This window comes from Desmodus rotundus, chromosome 7, assembly GCF_022682495.2.
Source record: "Desmodus rotundus isolate HL8 chromosome 7, HLdesRot8A.1, whole genome shotgun sequence".
Lineage (NCBI taxonomy): Eukaryota > Metazoa > Chordata > Mammalia > Chiroptera > Phyllostomidae > Desmodus > Desmodus rotundus.
The window spans coordinates 31,263,750-31,283,622 of record NC_071393.1 but is presented as its reverse complement, the minus strand read 5'-3'; the positions used below and the strand labels follow the sequence as shown (position 1 = coordinate 31,283,622).

At 42.2% G+C, this 19,873-nt stretch overlaps 1 protein-coding gene across 1 annotated transcript in view; it reads left to right on the top strand.

Moving 5' to 3' along the window:
- GLB1L3 (galactosidase beta 1 like 3) overlaps positions 1 to 19,873 on the top strand; it is a 71,284-nt gene that overhangs the window by 51,000 nt on the left and 411 nt on the right. Inside the window, exons 12-21 of the mRNA XM_053928853.2 lie at positions 4,895 to 4,979; positions 7,106 to 7,243; positions 7,841 to 7,921; positions 8,590 to 8,696; positions 9,527 to 9,667; positions 9,997 to 10,068; positions 10,574 to 10,652; positions 11,108 to 11,195; positions 11,504 to 11,615; positions 19,652 to 19,768. Coding sequence (XP_053784828.1) covers positions 4,895 to 4,979; positions 7,106 to 7,243; positions 7,841 to 7,921; positions 8,590 to 8,696; positions 9,527 to 9,667; positions 9,997 to 10,068; positions 10,574 to 10,652; positions 11,108 to 11,195; positions 11,504 to 11,615; positions 19,652 to 19,768 — 1,020 coding nt within the window. The remainder of the gene's footprint in view (positions 1 to 4,894; positions 4,980 to 7,105; positions 7,244 to 7,840; positions 7,922 to 8,589; positions 8,697 to 9,526; positions 9,668 to 9,996; positions 10,069 to 10,573; positions 10,653 to 11,107; positions 11,196 to 11,503; positions 11,616 to 19,651; positions 19,769 to 19,873) is intronic.

Below are 19,873 nucleotides of genomic sequence, written 5' to 3'. Positions count from 1 at the left end.
GGGATTTCTGTTTGTCAGGGTTTTTTTAATTGCTGCTTTGATTTTGTAGTTTGTAATTGGTCCTTTCATATTTTCCATTTCTTCTTGATTCCATTTTAGAAGACTATGTTTTCAAGAAATTATTTCTTTCATATTATTCAATTTGTTGGCACATAATTATTTGTAGTATATTCTTATTATACTTTTTATCTGTGTCCTGTCCATTGTTACTTCTCTTTCATTTCGGATTTTATGTATTTGAGTTTTTTCCCATATTTTTGTTGAGCCTGGATAAAGGTTTATCAATCTTGTTTATCTTGTTTTATCTTTTTTATCTTGTTTATTTTTCAAAGAACCAGCCCTGCTCTGATCTTTATTATTTTCTTCCTTCTACTTCCTTTGGGCCTTGTTTGTTGTTTTTCTAGTTTGTTTAGATGTAAGCTTAGATTGTTTATTCAAAATTTTTCTAGTTTCTTGAGGTAGGCCTGTATTGCTGTGAATTTCCTGTTAGGACTACTTTGCTGTGTTCCATCGAATTTTGGTTGTCGTGTTTTCATTTTCATGTGTGTCTTTTGATTTCTTCCTTGCTGTCTTGTTAATCCATTCATTGTTAATAACATATTATTTAGCCTCCAGGTGTTTGTGTGTTTTCTAGTATGTTTCCAGTAATTGATCTTTAATTTCAAATTATTCTGGTCAGAGAAGATGCTCATTATGATTTCTGTCTTCTTCAATTTATTGAGACTTGTTTTGTGGCCTAACATGTGGTCTGTCCTGAAAAGTGTTCCATGTACATTGAAAAGAATGTGTATTCTGCTGATCTGGGTGAAGTTCTCTGAAAATGCCAACTAAATTCATTTGGTTTGGTGTGTCCTTTAAGTCTGCTGTTTCCTTGTTGATTTTCTGTCTGAAAGATCTATCCATTGGTGCCAATGGGGTGTTAAAGTCCCCTCCTATGACTGTACTGCTGTTGATCTCTCTCCCTTTATGTCCATGAATATTTGCTTTATGAATTTAGGTGCTTCTATATTTGGCACATAAATGTTTACAAGGGTTGCATCCTTTTGTTGGATTGATCCCTTTATTGTTATGTAATATCCTTCTTTGTCTTATATTATACCTTTCATATTAAAGTGTGCATTGCTTGGCCCTGGCCAGGTACCTCAGTTGGTTACAGCATCGTCCTGATACACCAAGGTTATGGGTACAACTACTGGTCAGGGCAATACAAGAAGCAACCAATGAATAGGTGGAACAATAAATAAATGTTTCTCTCTCTTCCCCCCTCTCTCTAAAGTCAATCAATCAATCAATCAATTCTATATTGTGTGATATAAATGTTGCTACTCCAGTTTTTATTTTATTTTTATTTGCATAGCATATCTTTTCCCATTATTTTACTTTCGATCTGTATGTGCCTTCTGATCTGAGGTGGGTCACTTGTAGACAGTGTGTATATGGATCTTGTTTTCTTATCCATTTTGCTACCTTATGTCTTTTGATTGGAGCATTTAATCCATTTACATTTAAAGTGATTATTGATAAGTATTTATGCCATTTTATTATACATGTATATGTCCCTTTTTTCCCTGTATATTTTTAAAGAAGTTCCTTTGACCTTTCTTGTACTACAGGTTTGGTGGTGCTGAACTCTTTTCATTTTTTTTTTTTCTTATTTGAGAAGCTCTTTATTTCTCCTTCAATTTTGAATGATAGCCTTGCTGGGTAGAGTAATCGTGGTTGTAGGTCTTTGCTTCTCATCACTTTGAATATTTTGTGCCAACCGTTCTGGCCTGAGAAATCTTTGTTGAGAGATCAGCTGACAGTCTTACAGAAGCTCCCTTTTAGTTAACTGTCTTTCTCTTGCTGCTTTTATGATTCTCTTTGTCTTTAACCTTTTCCATTTTAATCACAATGTGCATTGATGTGGGTGTCTTTGGTTTATCTTGTTTGTGTATTTTTTCCTTCACTAGGTTAGGGAAGTATTTGGTCATTATTTCTTCAAAGAGTTGCTCAGTTCCATTCTCTCTTCACTTGCTGGTGCCCATATATTGTGGATTTTGTTATGCTTGATGTTGTCCCAGAGGCTCCTTAAACCATCCTAATTTTTTAAAATTCTTTTTTTGCTGTTTTGATTATGCATTTTTTGTTACCTTGTCTTCCAAATCACTGATTTGATCCTCTAATCTAATTTATCTAATCTACTCTTGATTCCTTCTAGTGTGTGTTTCATTTTAGATATTGTGTTCTTCACTTCTGACTGGTTCTTTTTTTATGATTTCTGTTTTTTTAATGACTACTATCTCTTTGTTGATGTTTTCTCTGAGTTCTTCCATTCTTCCCCTAAGTTTTTTTTAGCATTCTTATAATCATTATTTTGAAGTCCGTAGCTGGTAGATGGCTTGCATCCATTGCATTTAGTTCTTTTTCTGGAGATTTCATTTTTTTTTTTTATTTAGGGTATTTTCTTCCTCCCTGTTTTGGCTGCCTCTCTGTGTTTGTTTCTCTGTAGTAGGTAGATCTGCTATACCTTCCAGTCTTGGTAGGCTGGCCTTATGTAGGGGGCGTCCTGTGGGGCTGAGTGGTGCACATTGAGCCTTGATTGCTGTAGGGCCATCTGTTGGTGGGGTTGGCCCTCAGGCTGGCTGATGGTGAGGATGGGCCCTGACCACAGTATGTGAGCTGTTGTGTGGTGACTGACCTCAAAAAGTAAAATTTGTCCCAGCAGGGTCTGGCTCCTGCCAAGGTCCCCTATTTGTTGTGCCGTATGTGGAATTCATTGGGTTGTGCTCTGATGTGGTCTGAAGAGAGCCAGCGGGTGTGTTAATCCTGAGGCTTCTTGGGAAGGACTCTGCTGCAGGTCAATGGCAGATGTTGCCTGTGACCAGCCCTGGGCTTTCTGTTTGGGGTTACAAAGAGGCCCGTGGCTGATAGCTGCCTGTGCTGGGCCTGGGTATGTCTAAAGGGGCAAAGGACATACCGAGTTCATCTGCCACTAATACCAGGCCTGGGGCAGTTCAGCAAAAGGCTCAAGGTATCCCAAGATTTGTTGTCAGTAGCCTGCTAGGCTCACTCACTGTGAAAGCCTCAGGTGGTTTCTTAATGAGTCACCAGGTAGGGGTAAGTGGTGTTCACCAGGTTAATACAGATTCAAATGGCACCAGTGCTGGGTCTGAAGCCACTTAGCAAAAGTCTCAGGGTTCACCAAGGCTAGCCATCTTATGCCTGGGGCCTGTGGACTTTGCAGAGGGGTCTTGGAGAGTCATCAGGCTACAATAGATTAAGATTTGGCCACCTGGAAGGAAGGCTGTGCACAGGAACTCTTGTACCTGCCAGGTAAACGAGAAGACATCCTTACCCTAAAACCGCAGAACTCATTCTCTGCTTGTGTGTCTCTGGCAATCCTGAGCTTGCCTGGAATTCCTTGAGAGTTTCTAAGAAAGACTGCAATGTGGGCCCAGGCTGGCCACTACCAGCTGATTCTACAGCCGTGTGTTAGCTTGGCAGGGCATGGCCTCCCGAAGTGGCAGGGTAGTCCCTGTGTAGATTCCCAGGCTAATGCTGTGGGGTGAGGGTGGGACCAACAAAGGGATGGTTACAGTGTTCAGACATGCTGGACATGTCTGTTAGGACATGTCTTTCATCTGTTAGGACAACAACCCTTGTCCTAAAGCCACACAACTCACTCTCTCCCTGTGTGTCTCTGGCACCCCCTGACCTTGCCCAGGATTCAACAATTTTTCAAGGAAGACTGCAATGCAGGCCCAGGCTGGCTGCTGCCAGCAGATGCCATAGCCTTATGGGAGCTTGTCACGGCAGGGCCTCAGGGACTCAGCAGGATGGGAGTAGTGCATCTCAATAGGCTGATGCCATATGGAGGGGAGTGCTTGACTCAGGAAAGGTGGCTTCTGTGTGAGGTGTGGGAGAGGGGCTCAACACAGGGACATGGGCAGCTGTCCCTCCAGCCCTCTCCCAGAAGTCACACAACTCAGTCTCTCCCTTTATGACTGGGTTCCTTCTGAGCTGCTGTGCCTCTGTTGAAGCTGAGGGTGAGTACCCATGAATGGGATTCTGTGTGCTGGTCCTTTAAGAGAGCACCTGGGTTCTCAGCAGACTCCCCTCTCACCTGGGCAGACAGAATCCCCACTGATTTCCACAGCCAGATGTTATATGGGCTCCTCTTCCTGGCTCTGATGCTCTGGGCTCAGTGGGGGATTGAGACCCCTTGCTCCTCAGGGAGACCTTTGCAGCTGAGATATTTCTATTGATTCTCAGCTGCCACACGTGAATGTGGGGTCTGCCCTTTTGCCATCTCTGCCCCCTCCTACCAGTCTCAACATGGCTTCTTCTGTAAATCCTTAGTTATCAGACTTCGATTCAACTGGTCTTCAGGTGGTTGTCCAGGTTGATTGTTCCATAATTTAGTTGAAATTTTGATGTGGTTCAGGAAGGAGGTGAGTGGAACATACACCTATTCTGCCACTCTGGCTCCCTTCTAATGGTATTCTTCAAAGGCAACGTACTGTAGTGGCTGACAGTTTGACTCAGACCTGGATTTGAGCTGTGTCTCTGAACTTACCAGCACTGTATCCTTTGAGCCTCAGTTTGTCCATGAGGAATTGCAGTCAGGTCTTCATGTATCCAAAGCTGATTCTTTCAATACCAGCTTCCCTGGTGACAAGGCTGGATTGCAGGTGGGGATCTCCAGGTGGGGCAGGCAGGCACTTCAAGTGGGAAGGGGAGTGGCGATCATGAATGTGCAGGAGGAGTGGAGAGTCCAAGGGGCGGTGGGTGAGCGGGAGTGGGGCTGACTTGGACAAAAGTGAGAAGTGCAAGTTCCTACACTTTCATCTGTTGTATTCAGTTTTTCTGATTTTTTTCCTTTTTGTCAGTGTTTTATTTGGTTTGTTTCTAGAGAAATAAGCCCATTATGATTATGGAATACTGGGTCGGCTGGTTCGACACATGGGGAGGTAAACACATGGTTAAAGATGCAGACGGTAAGTGTTTCTCAGAGTTTGAACCAAGCAGACATGGCCCTGGGCTGTGGGTCCTTTACACCTTTCTTTGCTGGTTACTCAGCTCATTCAACCGTGACTATTAATTCAATACATATGATGCACAGGGGCAGGGCTAGGCCTGGAGGTGCACTGGCAAAAAGAATTAACCTGGTTCCTGCTCCCAGGGAGCTTGTACTTTAGTGCAACTGGCAGATAATGAAGAAGTAAAACAATCAATAGCTGACAAAGAGGACACAGTGATAGAAAGACAGAGACAGGCCTGCAGAGGGGAGTCAAGGTGGTCGCAAGAGGGTCTCTAACAAAATGACATCTCTGAAGAAGGGGATGCATCTGCCAAAATTCTTAACTGTCTCCCAGAAACACACTGGCTGTCACTGGGGAGAGGTCAAGGGTGTGGCAGGGATTGTTGGTAGACAGGCAATGGCGGCTGGGAGAGTAGATCCTGGAGCTCGAGGTCAGGGTTTCCGTCCCCGCTCGGCCGCACTGACCACTGGCCCCTTCTCAGGTTCAGCATCCTCATCCCAAAATGGGGATCATCATGTAATCTACGTCATAGGGTTGTTGGGCAGGTTGAATATGGCAATCCACGTGACCCTCTCAGATCAGCACCCGGCAGATAGTGTCAGTAAAAGAATTTTGCTACTAAAAATGTTTTGCTATTGCTGTTATGAAAACAAGCTCGCTTGTACCTGAAGTAAAGAGAACCAACCGACTGAGTACCATTGGAAAGTACCAACCGACTGAGAAAAGTCTGCTTTGGCCTGAAAATAGACCACCACCCCCCTTGCCCCACCCCCCACAAACAACATTTTTCCTATCACTTATATGTCAGGGACTATACCATGTTTCTTACCTATACTCTCTCATCAGTCCTAAGATGGAGTTAGTAGGCAATGGGACGTCCCGTTAACAAATGAAGATGACGCTCAGAGAGAGGAAAGCAGGCTGTCCAAGATCACACGGACAGTGAAGAGCACAGCCAGGACTGAATCCCACAGCTACTTTAACCACCCTGCTCTCCCTTCTTTGCAACCTGTGGGCAGATGAGCACACCTGTTAAACTATGGTGACAGAAACCAGAATTTCTGTACGAAAAATGCAGAACGGCCACTTGTGCACTATTGCGTACATTCTAAACCAGTGTCCCCAGAGGCACTGGAAGGTAGTAATGAGAGTTTACTAATTACTTGTACAGTTTCAAAAATATAATGAACGTTAGATATTTAAGTGACATGAGGGTTCTTAGGCTATAGTTCAGAGTCCAAATATGTCCATACTCTGAGGAAAGTTATTTCTAAGATAGGCTCTAGGAAACAAGATGTGGTTACCTGCAGTGGTTCTGGTCAACCCCACCCATTTTCTGGTTAGAATCTTACTGGAGGTTGAAGGACAAAATAATTAAGTTGAGTGTGGGGGTGGGGGTTAGAATGATAAGGTTACACTAGCAACTTCTGTTTTCTCTTAATTTTTTATTAATGATATTGAATATTTATTCTTGACATGTAACACTAGTTTATATTAGTTTCAGGTGTACAGCACAGTGGTTAGACATTTATATTACAAAGTGATCCCCCTGATGAGTCTAGTACCCATCTGGCACCACACATAGTTATTACAATATTATTGACTATATTTCCTATGCTGTGCTTTACATCCCCATGACTATTTTGCAACTACCAATTTAAGCTTCTTAATCCCTTCACCTTTTTCACCCAGTCCTCCAATCCCCCTCCTCTCTGGCAACCATCAACCTGTTCTGTATCTATGAGTCTGTTTCTATTTTGTTCATTTATTTTATTCTTTAGATTCCACATACAAGGGAAATCATATTTGTCTTTCTCTGTCTGACTTATTTCACCACTATGCCCTATAGGTCCCTTCATGTTGTCGTACATGGTGAGATTTTGTGCTTTTTAATGGCTGAGTCATATTCCATTGTGTAAATGTACTACATGTTCTTTATTCAGTGGTGTATTGATGGGCACTTGGGTTGCTCCCATATCTTGGCTATGGTAAATGATGCTGCAGTGAACATGGGAGAGCATATGTCTTATCAAATTAGTGCTTTCTAATTTTCTTTACTTTCTTATCTTTCTTCTCTACAGATGTTGAAAAAACTGTGTCTGACTTTATCGAATTTGAGATCTCCTTCAACATATATATGTTCCATGGTGGAACCAACTTTGGTTTCATGAATGGGGCCACACATTTTAACACACACAGGGGTGTTGTCACCAGCTATGGCAAGTGTTCACTTATTTGGCCATCTGCCAGTGTAGGTGGTGCTGGACCGTAACAGAGGAGGCTCTGAAAACATAGTCTGGCATCACTGAGTTCTTGACCCATGATGTATGCTGAGCATTGAGGATTTTTCACTCTATTTTTCTCCTGTGCTGTTCATAAAGCCCCCAGCAGGCTGTCATTGCAGTAGATGGGGCTGCCCATGACTGGAAGTTCAGCTTCCATCATCATGTATGTTGACCTGTTGACTTGACCCTTCCAAGAGACAGATTACAAATGGTGATTCCTGTAAGGGCATCGATAGGCACAGCTGGGTGATCCAGACTGAGCAAAGAAGAGTGTGTCCATTAGAAAATGAAACAGAGGATGGGCCCAGTGTCATGGCAGCTTTTAGATCCCGGGGAGGGCTGTGGGGAATGTTCCTAGGTTGGCATTAGGGCTCCACAGCCTGGCCTGGGCTGGTGGACCAGGCCAGGGGCAGGAAAGATGGGTTTTCTGTCTCCTGCTGGTGGCTCTGGCCCATCTCATGCCAGAAGTGTGGGAATGGGGTTTGCTGTGTGGGATTGACTGGCCAGTGACGGTGCCCTGATGTCTTGCAGACTATGACGCTGTGCTGACAGAGGCTGGGGATTACACAGAAAAATATTTCAAGCTTCGAAAACTCTTGGGATCTGTCTTAGGTACTCAGCAACCATTTTAACTTGAGCACTGGCCGTCCTCATGAATTGGAAGAGTGGGGAAAGGGAAGGATTTTTCCCATGGGCATGAGCTTAATGAAGTGCTTCAGAGCAAGGGTAGCAGGTTCAAATCCTGGTTTTCCCACATAAAAGCTATGTGGTTTTGCTTTGTGGTTAAGCCCATTAAGCCTCAGCTTCTTCCTTGAAACATGAAAACAGTGATACCAATCTCCTATAATGATTGTGAAAATTAAGTTACGGTTCGTAAAGCTCTTAATATGATGTAACACAGTATACCCTTACATACAATAGCAAAAATTATTCTATTTAATTTTATTTATTTAAATAAAGTTAATTAACCATCTACCATGTGCTAGAAACTAGGTAAGCAATGGCATTGCCAAAGGCATAATGCCAAGTTCTTGATCCCCAAGAGCCTTCAGTCTACATGACCAACACTACCTCTTTGGGGTCTGTGTCTGTCAGCTTCCTGTGCATGCAAAATGGCTCCAACTTAGGTCTCGACAGTTTTTCATCACCAATGTAGAAGCATAGCCATGTGCCAGGGTTGGACCTATTTCTCTGGCTGGCTCTGGGATACGAGCATTTATGCATAGGGATGGGGGGGCTTGGAGAATGCAGCAGTTATTTCAGGCCCATTTTCATTGCAGAAATTCCCCTGCCCCCCTTACCTGAGCTCGCTCCCAAGGCTGTGTACCCTTCAGTGAGGCCATCCCTTTTCTTGCCGCTGTGGGATGCCCTACAGTACTTACATGAGGTGAGTACTGCCTGGGCACTGGAATGGGGGAAGAGGCCTTAGGCCACAGAATAGAGATTCTTTCAAGGGCTTTTAATGGAAATTGTGGAAACTAATTCCCTGCATTTTGTCCCAGTCTAGAACTATGGGGTAAGACCCACAAGCTCCTTCTTGGGGGACTGTGAGGGGCTTGAACTTGAAGAGTGAGTGGGGGTGGGAGATGAGGCAGGATATTGGAGGATCCTGCTTCCCAGCTTGAATGAATCCACCCAGTGAATGCTCTTGTGGGGACTCCATCCACATGGGACAGCCTGCTGAGCTAGGACCCTGTGAAACAGAGCTTTTGACTCTTCACCATCCACTAGGCCAAATCACTGAACTTCTTCAGGTGCCTGCTCACCCTTTAACATTAGACCTCCTGTCCTATTTTAAAGAAAGGGTGGAAATTGTTTCGAAAATGTCAGCTCTTGATTTGGTATTGATTTTACTTCTTCCATTGCCATTTTACATAAAAAGAAGTGCCTGACATGTTGCAGATTCTAAATAAATGTTTGTTTAGTGCATAATCCGTCATTTGACTTCAGTTGTGTTAGAACACAGCATATTCTCTCTGTTAATTCTCATAATTACAGCAATTTTCCCCTCTACTGTGCCCCCACCAACCCAGTTCCCTGGTCAGTGGAAGCATAAAGCGCAGGAGAGTCATGACATAGCATCTGTTCAGTATTTCTCACGCAAAGATCTCCTAGGGATCGTTAGGAGGTACAATAAAGAAATAACAAGGGTCTTAGGAAGAAGGAGCCTGCCTTCCTATTGCCCTGGATCGTGTTTCTGCCATGTCTCTCTCACAGCCAGTCGTGTCCAGTAAGCCAGTCAACATGGAGAATCTTCCCATATGCAATGGAAGTGGTCAGTCCTACGGATTCGTACTCTACGAGACGTCCATCTGCTCTGGAGGTCTGCTGCGCGTTAATGCTCATGATGCAGCACAGGTAGGGTCAGCAGGCTATCTGTGCAGGTAAGCAGAACATTTAGCCTAACTCTGCTCTAGGGGAGGGTAGTTAGCCACTGGTCAGCTTGGCTGTTTGGTAGTATTTTTAAGCACCTACCGTGTGTGAGGCATTGGAAACACAGTCAAACCAAGGAGACTTACTTTCTGCTTTATCATAACCTAAGTCTGCTGGGGTCTCCGTGTCAGCTTCTAGCCACCTGTGAGTGCCAAGGCTGGTCCATCCTTACAACCACTTCCTCCCAAACCACAGCCTCCCTTCTCCCTTCCTCGGGGAGGCCCACCAGTCTGACACCAGCTCTGCTCTTGCAGGTGTTTTTGAATGAGAAAAGCGTAGGCATTCTGGATGATGGTAATCAGAACCTGAACATTCCTAAAGTCAGGGTATGTAATTCAAGAGTCTATCCGCTGCCCTAGACCTCTGACTCAAATGCACATACAGCCTGCTTCTGACATAGACTGCTTCTTTTCTCCACCACTGCCCTTGGGGATCACTTCTCACTCCGGGTCCCAGCAGGAAGTGTCTAGAGCTATAAGCATAGCTGCATATCCCAGGCCCAGATACATCAGGAGCTGTAGCACACTGCTTCCATGCGAATGGTGTTTCCCCATTAAGCCCTGAGTCAACCATCAGCCTCTAGTTGGGCCTCTATCCAAGGCACAGCTGAGTCTCTCTGCCTTCCCTAAGGCAGACTAGTGGAAGACAGGAGAGACTGAGTGTGGAACAGGAACACACAGGGACCTTATGAGAGAGGGAGGACTGCTGGGCTCTGGTGCTTTTCTGCCTCCCATTTGCTTGCCTTTCCATCTGGGACTCAGAGAAAAGACTGGGTTCTGGAGTAAAACCCCTGTGTGACTGTAGTTCTATGCACTGGTCTATCCCAAACAGGGTTGTCAACTTCTGAGGATCCTGGTGGAGAATCAAGGACGAGTAAATTATTCATGGAAAATTCAACTTCAGCGGAAAGGTGGGCTCTAAGCCTGAGAAACAGCTGTAATCTCTCTCTGTGGCGACCTGACCCTAAGACTAGGGCTATGTGGTGCTGGGTGGAAAAAGGAGCCACGTAGGCAGTGGGAGACTCGGGTTCTAGGACCAAAGATGCAAACTCCTTTCCTCTTAGTTATCCTGCCCCCTTCAGGTCTCCAGAGTAGGAACATGGGGCAGTCACGTTGGGTGCTGGTTGGTCTCAGAGCAGGGCAGGGCTCCTCTCGGGAACTTCAGGAAAAGCTCTGATGTTAAGTGGAGCACCTCTTCGGAGTATGAAACCGTACAGCAAGAAACTCTCAGTCATAGTGAGTTAGACAAGGGTTTGCCCTCACATCTGAGCCCTTGTCACAGGGTTACACAGTCTGCGTTGCTTTGTCCCAGACACGGGGAATATCCAATGCCAACCACATTCTCCTTCCTACCTCCCACCTGCAGGATTAACTGGATCTGTGACCATCAACAACATTCCCCTGGAAGGCTTCACGATCTATTCTCTGGAAATGAAAATGAGCTTCTTTGAGAGGTATGTTCCCACTTACTCCCAGAAGGCACTTGGAAGGACTGGGGAACTCCGAGATTTCACACTCTTCTCTGGGCAGATCAAGAGGCCAAGATTCAGGGAACTAAAGTGATTTGCTCAGCACTGTAGAGTCCCTTAGAATCAGGACTGGAGTCCTGGAACAAGTCTCCTGGCTCTAACTTTACTGCTTGCAGTCTGTTCTGTCCCACTGAAACAGAATCCTAGTCCCTGCATGGGAAATCTGGGGTCAATGTTGACACTAGAATTGGGAAAGGGCTTTCCTTGCCCTCAAGGTGTGGCCCTTTCTCCAGGCTCCGCTCTGCCACCTGGAGGCCTGTCCCAAACAGCCACCTGGGCCCTGCCTTCTACCTTGGAACCCTGAAGGCTGGCTCCGAGCCAAAGGACACCTTCCTGAAACTGCCGGTGAGTGCGTGAGTGGGTGAGTGTGTGCTCTCTTCGGCTGTGGTGTCTCAAACACCTATTCTTTCTTTCCCTTTAATTTTTTTTTATGTTTCTTTGTGTTTGTTTTTCTTTGTTACACCTATTCTTTCTTAATGAGTCTTGAAACAAAGCCATAGTTTTCCTGGCCAGAATACTTGCCCTTTTTTCCTCATTGCCAGACAAGCCATCCCACATGTTCCAGTCTTTTAAAGTTACCATTTTCCAAACAATTGCCAGAGGGGAGACAGGCTGAGGGCTGGGTGGAAAGGGTGAAAGGACTGAGAAGTGCAAATTGGTAGTTACAGAACAGTCATAAGGATGTGAAGTACACATTCGCATGTGTACTTCACATGAGGATGCAAAGGGACTATAGTCAATAATATTGAAATAACTGTGTATGGGGCCAGGCAGGTACTTGAAATATGGGGGGGGGGGACACTTTGTAAAGTACATGATTGTCTAACCACTATGCTGCACACCTGAAACTGATATAGAATAATATTGAATGTAAACTGTAATTGAAAAAAAACAACCATCATTTTGGGGAACTTTGGAGATTCCACTAAAACCTGTCTCTTATAAACTACTTTCCTTGTAATTTCAGAATTGTTTGTCATAATGTAACATCTGATTATCTTCCTACCCACATTAAAGTTTTTAGCGATGAAAAAATAATACTTCAAAACGCAATGAAAAAACTCAAATAATAACAGGTGTAGAGAACAAATGGTGGAAGTTTTCCTTGAAACTCACCCCACTTACTTATTCTCTACTTCTTAGAACTAAGCACTACTAGCAGTGTGTGTGATTTCATGTATGATTTTGCCAAAACATACACACAGTCACTTTTTGCACTAATGTGATCATCTCATCCGTTATATTCTGCAAATTGTTGTTCTTTGTGGGTAATTTTTACCTCATATGTCCTTTATGTATGAACACACATAGATAGCATAGAGACACAAAACATGAATGTAGAGTTGAATGAACATCACAAAGTGAACGCCAAATAATTACCACTGAGATGAAAAACGCCGTCGCCAGTCCTCCCAGTGACGGCCGCCCCCTCCCCGAAAGGAAAGCATTGTCTGTACTCCTAATGCTCTCATTTAGTATTTCCTCCTTCGACTTCATGCAAATGGAGATAATTGCATGTTTTCTTTCTTTTATATGGTTTCTTTTGTTCAACATTGTGGATTCAACCATTAGTGATGTTCATTTTCACAGTTGTATAGGATTCCATTTTATAAATATATCATATTAATATTTCATTTAACCATTCTACTGTTGGTAGCCCTATGTATTGTTTTCAGTGTTTGGCTATTAAAAGTAATTGAGGCTGATTTTCTATTTATGTTCATGAATGAGATATCTTTGTCATGTTTTTTCTTAAATCATTTTTTTATTTTTCAATTAGAGTTGACATACAATATTATAGGAGTTTCTGATATACACGCCAGTGATTAGAAATTATGTAACTTGCTAAGTGATCATCCTGATAAACCTCGTGCCCATTGACACCACACAGTCATTTCAATATTATTGACTGTATTTCCTGTGCTGTACTTTACATCCCTGTGACTACTCTGAAACTACCAAATTGTACTTCTTAATCCCTTCACTTTATTCATCCATCCCCCCAACCCCTCTCTCATCTGGCAAACATCAGAATGTTCTCTGTATCTATGAGTTGGTTTCTGTTCTATTTGTTTATTTTGATTTTTAGATTTGATTGTTGATAGATAAATATTTATTGCCATTTTATTGTAAACCCTTTAACATTTCTTATAATACTGGTTTGATGGTGATGAACTTCTTTAGCTTTTTCTTGTCTGGGAAGCTCTTTATCTGTCCTTTGATTTTAAATGATAGGTTTGCTGAGTAGAGTAATCTTGGTTGTAGGTCCTTGCTTTTCATTACTTTAAATTTATTGCCACTCCCTTATGGCCTGCAAAGTTTTTATTGAAAAATCAGTTGACATTCTTATGGGAACTCCCTTGTAACTAACTGCTTTTCTCTTGCTGCTTTTAAAATTTTCTCTTTGTCTTTAACTTACTTTTTTTTAATCTCCTCCCACCTCCTCTCTGGTTACTGTCAGGTTGTTCTTAATTTCAGTGTCTCTGGTTATATTTTGCTTGCTTGTTTGTTTTGTTGATTAGGTTCCACTTCTATAGGTGAGATCATATGGTATTCGTTTCTTACTGCCTGGCTTATTTCACTTAGCATAATGCTCTCCAGATCCATCTATGCTGTCATGAAGGGTAGGAGCTCCTTCCTTCTTTCTTTCTGCTATGTAGTATTCCATCATGTAAAGGTACCACAGTTTTTTTATCCACTCATTTACTGATGGGCACTTAGGCTGTTTCCAGCCCTTGGCTATTGTAAGTTGTGCTAGTATGAACATTGGGGTGCATAGATTCTTTTGAATTAGTGTTTTGGGGATCTTAGGGTATACTCCCAGGAGTGGCATTGTCAGGTCAAACGGCAGTTCCATTTTTAGTTTTCTGAGGAAATTCCATACTGTTTTCCTCAGTGGCTGCACCAGTCTGCAATCCCACCAACAGTGTACTAGGGTTGTCTTTAATCTTTTGCATATTAATTATGATGTGTCTTGGGGTAGGCCTCTTTGGCTTCATCTTGTTTGGGACATTCTGTGCTTCTTGGATTTGTATGTCTTATTTTCTTCATTAGGTGAAGGAATTTTCTGTCATTATTTTTTCAAATAGGTTTTCAGTTTCTTGCTCTCTCTCTTCTCCTTCCAGCTCCCCCATGATGCAAATGTTAGTACACTTGAAGTTGCGTCAGAGGCTCCTTACACTGTCTTCATATTTTTGGATTCTTTTTCTTTTTGCTCCTCTAATTGGGTGTTTTTTGCTATTCCAAGTCACTCTTTTAACGTTTGGCATAATCTACTCTACTGTTGATTCCTTATAAATTATTCATTTTAATTAGCAGATCCTCCATTTCTGACTGGTTCTTTTGTATGGTTTCTATGTCCTTTTCATGCTGTTGAAGTTCTCACCAAGTTCCTTGACCATCCTTATAACCATTGTTTTGAACTCTGTATCTGGTAGTTTGCTTGCCTCTGTTTCATTTAGTTATTTTTCTGGAGATTTCTCCCGTTCATTCATTTGGGATCTGTTTCTTTGTCTCTGCATTTTGTCTGCCCCCATGTTTGTTTATATGTATTTGGTAGAGCTGCTATGTCTCCCAAACTTGGTAAAATGGCTTTGTGTAGTAGAAGTCCTGTTGGGCCCAGTTTCCAAGTTCCCTGAGCTGGGCACTCCAGGTGTGCCCCTTTGTGGGCTGTGTGCACTATCCTATTGCAGTAGAGCCATGATTGCTATTGGTGTGCCTGGGAAGGATTAGCCCCCAGGCTGTTCAGCTGTGAGGATCAGCTGCAGCTAGATCAGAGGAGCTGCTGTGCTGGAGTCAACCCTACAGCTTCAGAGGGGCTTTGATGCTCACTGTGTCTGCCCCCTCAGTGGGTCACTGGTGGAGATGGTAGGGTTGAAATCCAACATGGCCTGAAGCTGTCCACCAGGTGCACTGCCTCTGGGGCATCCTGGGAGGTGCAACGTCAGCCACCACTTGTACCGTGTGTGAGGCCACCAGCACAAGCTACAGAATGATCTGCAGATGTCTGTTACTTGTTTTGGGCTTGGAGGTGCCCGGAAGAGGCGAAGCTGCAACTGAAGGGCAGCTGCTGCTAGTGCCGGGCCTGAGGCCACTTAGCAAGAGGTAGGGGCCAGATGCTGCATGTTTGAGGGATTTCAGGAAAGTCTGAAGCACGAGGCAAGAGAGGCCAGCTCTATGGAAACGCCCCGGAAATGGATCCATTAGGCCTGTAAGCTGGGTGCAGCCAAGTCTCAGGAAATCACTAGTGGGGGGCAAACAGTATGAGCCACACTGATGGAGCCTCAGATACAGTGCCCGCCTGTCAGCTCTGTGGAGGGTGAGGGTCTTAGAAAAGGAACAATGACCTCTGCCATCACTTTTGTCTGGCAGAGAGCTACCCCTGCCCCACCCAGCTCTTTCCCCAATGCCAGACAATTTAGTTCCTCTGCTATGTCCCTGGTTCCTTTCAAGCTGCTGTGTCAGTGCTGGAGCTCAGAGGGAGTGAGTCTGAGTAAGTTCCTGTGTGGGCCCTTTAAGAGGAACTGCCTGGGACCCTTTCATCTCATTCATCCACAACCCTCAGTGGTTTTTACAGCCAGAAGTTATGGGCACTTGTCTTCCTAGCACTGGAGCCCTGGTGTGGTGGGGGGTGGGGAGCTGGTGTGAGGCTGGGACCCCTTGCTCCTCAGGGAGGACACCTGCAGCCAAGATATCCCTCCTGATACTGATCGGCCATGTGTGAGTGTGGAACCTGCCTGTTTTGTGTTTCCACCCTCCCACCAGTCTGGATACGGCTGCTTCTTCAAATCTCTAGTGGTTGGACTTCCATGCAGCTGGATTTCAGGCAGTTCTGCAGGATGGTTGTTCCGTAGTTTAGTTGTGTTTTTGACGTGGTTGTGAGAGGATGTTAGTACCACATTTATCCACACTGCCATCTTGAGTGGAAGTCTTCTTTGTCAGGCTTTATTACCAAGGTTTAATGCCTTCATAAATTGAGAAGTAGAATTTATGTGAGATTGGTATTATTTTTTAAGTGTTTGGTAGATTTCATCAAGGGAATCACCACCTAGAGGTTACATTTTCTTTGTGGGAAAGTTTGTTAAGAATGGATAAAATTCCTTCAAGATTAAAGTACTCTAGATTTTCTGTTTCTTTAAAAGTTTAAATAACATTTTTCTAAGATTTTTTCCATTTCATCAAAATTTTCAAATATATTTTGTTTAAATTGTTTATTTTTAATGTCTGAATCATCTGTAGTAACATTTCCTTTTTCTTCATAAGTCTCACTAGAACATTACTATTTTATTAATTGTTCAAATTAATAGTGTTCCTGTGTTTACCTGTGACTGTTACTATGTTATATATTTCTTCCATTTAATTTCTGCCATTACCTTTATTATTTTGTTTATTTCAGTTTCCATCACAGGAGTTGTCTGCTTTCTTTTTATAATTGCTTTAAATATGTGATTAGATAACTGATTTTTAATCTTCACTCTTTTAAATATATATTTAGGCTCTTATTTTTCATTTATGCATGGATTTGATTGCATCCATAAGCTTATAAAAATTATTGAGGACATTTTATGGTATCTTTTTCTTATCAATTCCTTTAATTGCACTGTGGCCTGAGAACTTTAAAATGTTAAGACTTGTTTAGTCCAATGTATGATCAAATTTATAAAGATTCTGATATATAGTAGAAAGAATATGTGTATTCTGATATCTTAGATCAAAATTCACGTCAATTAGTTCAATGTTGTTAACCGTCTTGTTTCAAATGTTTTATGTCTTGATTCATATTTGCTCTGTTTATTAGCTCTGTTTATTACTGCACTGTATGAAAATTTACCACTGTGGCTGGAATTTTTTTCTCCTCTTATTCCATCAGTGTTGTTTATACACTATTTTGAATCTTTGCTTTTACCTTCTCTATATTTTATATATACTCATATAATATATATACTCATATTTTATATATATTCATATACAATTTTGTCATCATGAGATATTCCTATTTATTGTTAGCAATGCTTCTTGCCTTAATGTCATTGTTTTCTGATATTAATAGAGCTATAGCAACTTTCTTTTACTTAATATTTACCTATTATAATTTTTCATTGTTGTCTTATATTTTTAATATCTTTATATTTTAGATGATTTTACTATACATAACATATAACTGCTTTATTTAAAATCTAGTCCAGCAATTTTTGCCTTTTAACTGGAGTATTTCAGACACTATAATTTTTTATGTTAGACTATTTAGGTATACCTTTTGTCTCTTTCTGTCTTGTGGTTTTTTGTTTTTTTTTTTTTCCCCCCTCTGAGTCTCATTTTGGAAAATTTCTCTTTTTCTCATTACTCATCCAAGTAATTCTCTATCTATATTCTCTATTTAGTTTTACATAATCTGCTATTCAAAACATCTACTGAATTCTTCATTTTTAGTATTACATGTTTTAGTTCTATATTTTTATTCTATAACTGTAGCTGTTTTTATTTGTTAAAAACAATTCAATTTGTTGGGTGACATGGGTTGATGACATTACATGAGTTTAACTGGTGCAGTGTCAGACACATTGTCTGTATACCGTATTGTGCTCATCCCCCAGAGGTTAGCATCCTCCCGTCACCGCATGTTGACTCCCTTTATTCTTCTCAACCGCCCTCACCCCTTTTTCCTCTGGAAACCGCCATACTGTTTCCTGTGCCAATGAGTTTGTTTTTGTCTGTTCATTTTGTTTGTTTATTTGTTGCTTTCTATTCTATATTCCACACATGAGTGAAATTCTATGGTTCTTATCCTTCTCTGCCTAACTTACTTCACTCAGCATGGTGTTCTCAAAATTCATTCATGTTTTTAAAAATGGCAGTGTTTCATATTTTCTTATGGCTGAGTAGTGTTCCAGTGTATATATTAGCACAACTTCTTTATCCACGCATCCATTGAAAGACGGTTGGGTTGTTTCCGTGTCTTGGCCACCATGAATAATGCTGCAGTGAACATAAGGGTTCATATATCTTTATGAATAAATGTTTTCAAACATTTCAGGGAGACCTCCAGAAGAGGGATTACTGGGTCACTGTAGTTTTAATTTTTTGAGGAATCTCTGTACTGTATAGAGGAATCTCTGTACTGTTTTCCATAGTGGCTGTACCAGTTTACATTCCCACCAGGAACACAGGAGTGTTTCTTTCTCTCTACAACCTCTTCAACACCTGTTATTTCTGGTCTTATTGACAATAAACTATGGCCTTTTGTATAGTTTACACTTCTCTGTCAACATTCTAAGTCTTGTCTTTTATCTCCTTGGACGTACCAATTTATTGACATAGTTATTTCAAAGCCTGTGACTTATAAATCCATTATCTGTATCATCTGTGCATCTATTTTTGTTGTTTGTTGTTCCTCTTTGTTTTTATTGTATTGTTTCCCTCACCAACTGCTTGGTTATTTTTTCAAATGAGTGTCAGACTTTATGAAAAATGCTAGAAATAATCCAAGGCCTAAGATGTCAGAGGATTTACATCCACTTCTGGAGGTGACCAGGGACACTAGACCTACTACAGATGCAAAGACTGAAACAATTTGAATCAAGGCTTCCATCCAATAACTGGACTGTTTCTAGTTTACTCTTCTCCCAGGGTGTAGACTCTCAGGTTCCTAACCCAGGATGTATATTATTTGATAAGGTTCCCTGGCATCTGCTTTTGTTCCTCGAAACTTGTGAGGCTGTGAAAAGTTCCGCTCAGCTCTTTCTTCCTGAACAGGCAGTTGTCTCTAGTGGAAGAGCTGTCCCAATGTCTCCTTGTCTCTCAGTTTTCTTCTCCTGCACCTTGGTCCTGTAATTCTTCATTGTACTGAAGCAAATTAAAAACCTTGTAGCTTTTACAGCTGCTGTCAGCAGTGGTGTTCCTCTGTATTACCTAGTACTTATTTCTGGAAGCAGAAGACCTGCTGTTAAAAAATATGTAGTTTTATCTATCATAGGGCAGGAACAATAATAATACTAGCATTAAAAAGTTGGTTCATGTTTTCTCTGTCATCCCTAGACCAGGTACAGGAGGGTCAAACTTCTAGAACATATCCCTTTGTAAACTCACTTTCACTTTCAGTGCCATAAAGCATCTGTCTTTTTTTATTGTATTTTTCCATGTACCCTTGTACTCCCTTTTCCACTAGTCCCCCTGTACCCCCTTTCCCTCAATACACCACACTGTTGTCTGTGTCCATGAGTCCTTTTTCCTTTTTGCTCAATCCTGCCACACCCTATGCTCCCCCCTTAGCTGTCATCCTGCTCTCTGAGTCTGTTTATATTTGTTCTCACTCCCCAAGTGCCTTAGATTTTATGTTCCCAGTGTGAATCTGTTTCCATGTCTCAAGCCTCCATTCTTTCCAGAACTGGAACTATGGATTTGTTTTCATCAATGGACGTAACCTTGGGCGATATTGGAACATTGGACCACAGGAAACACTTTACCTTCCTGGTGCCTGGCTTCATCCAGAAGACAATGAGGTGAGTCACCCCCACCCCAGCCTCTATGTGTCATAAATATTAAGATCTGCCTTCACCCCCAGAATGCAAATTATAGTGTCTGTCACATCCTGTATTAATAGGCTT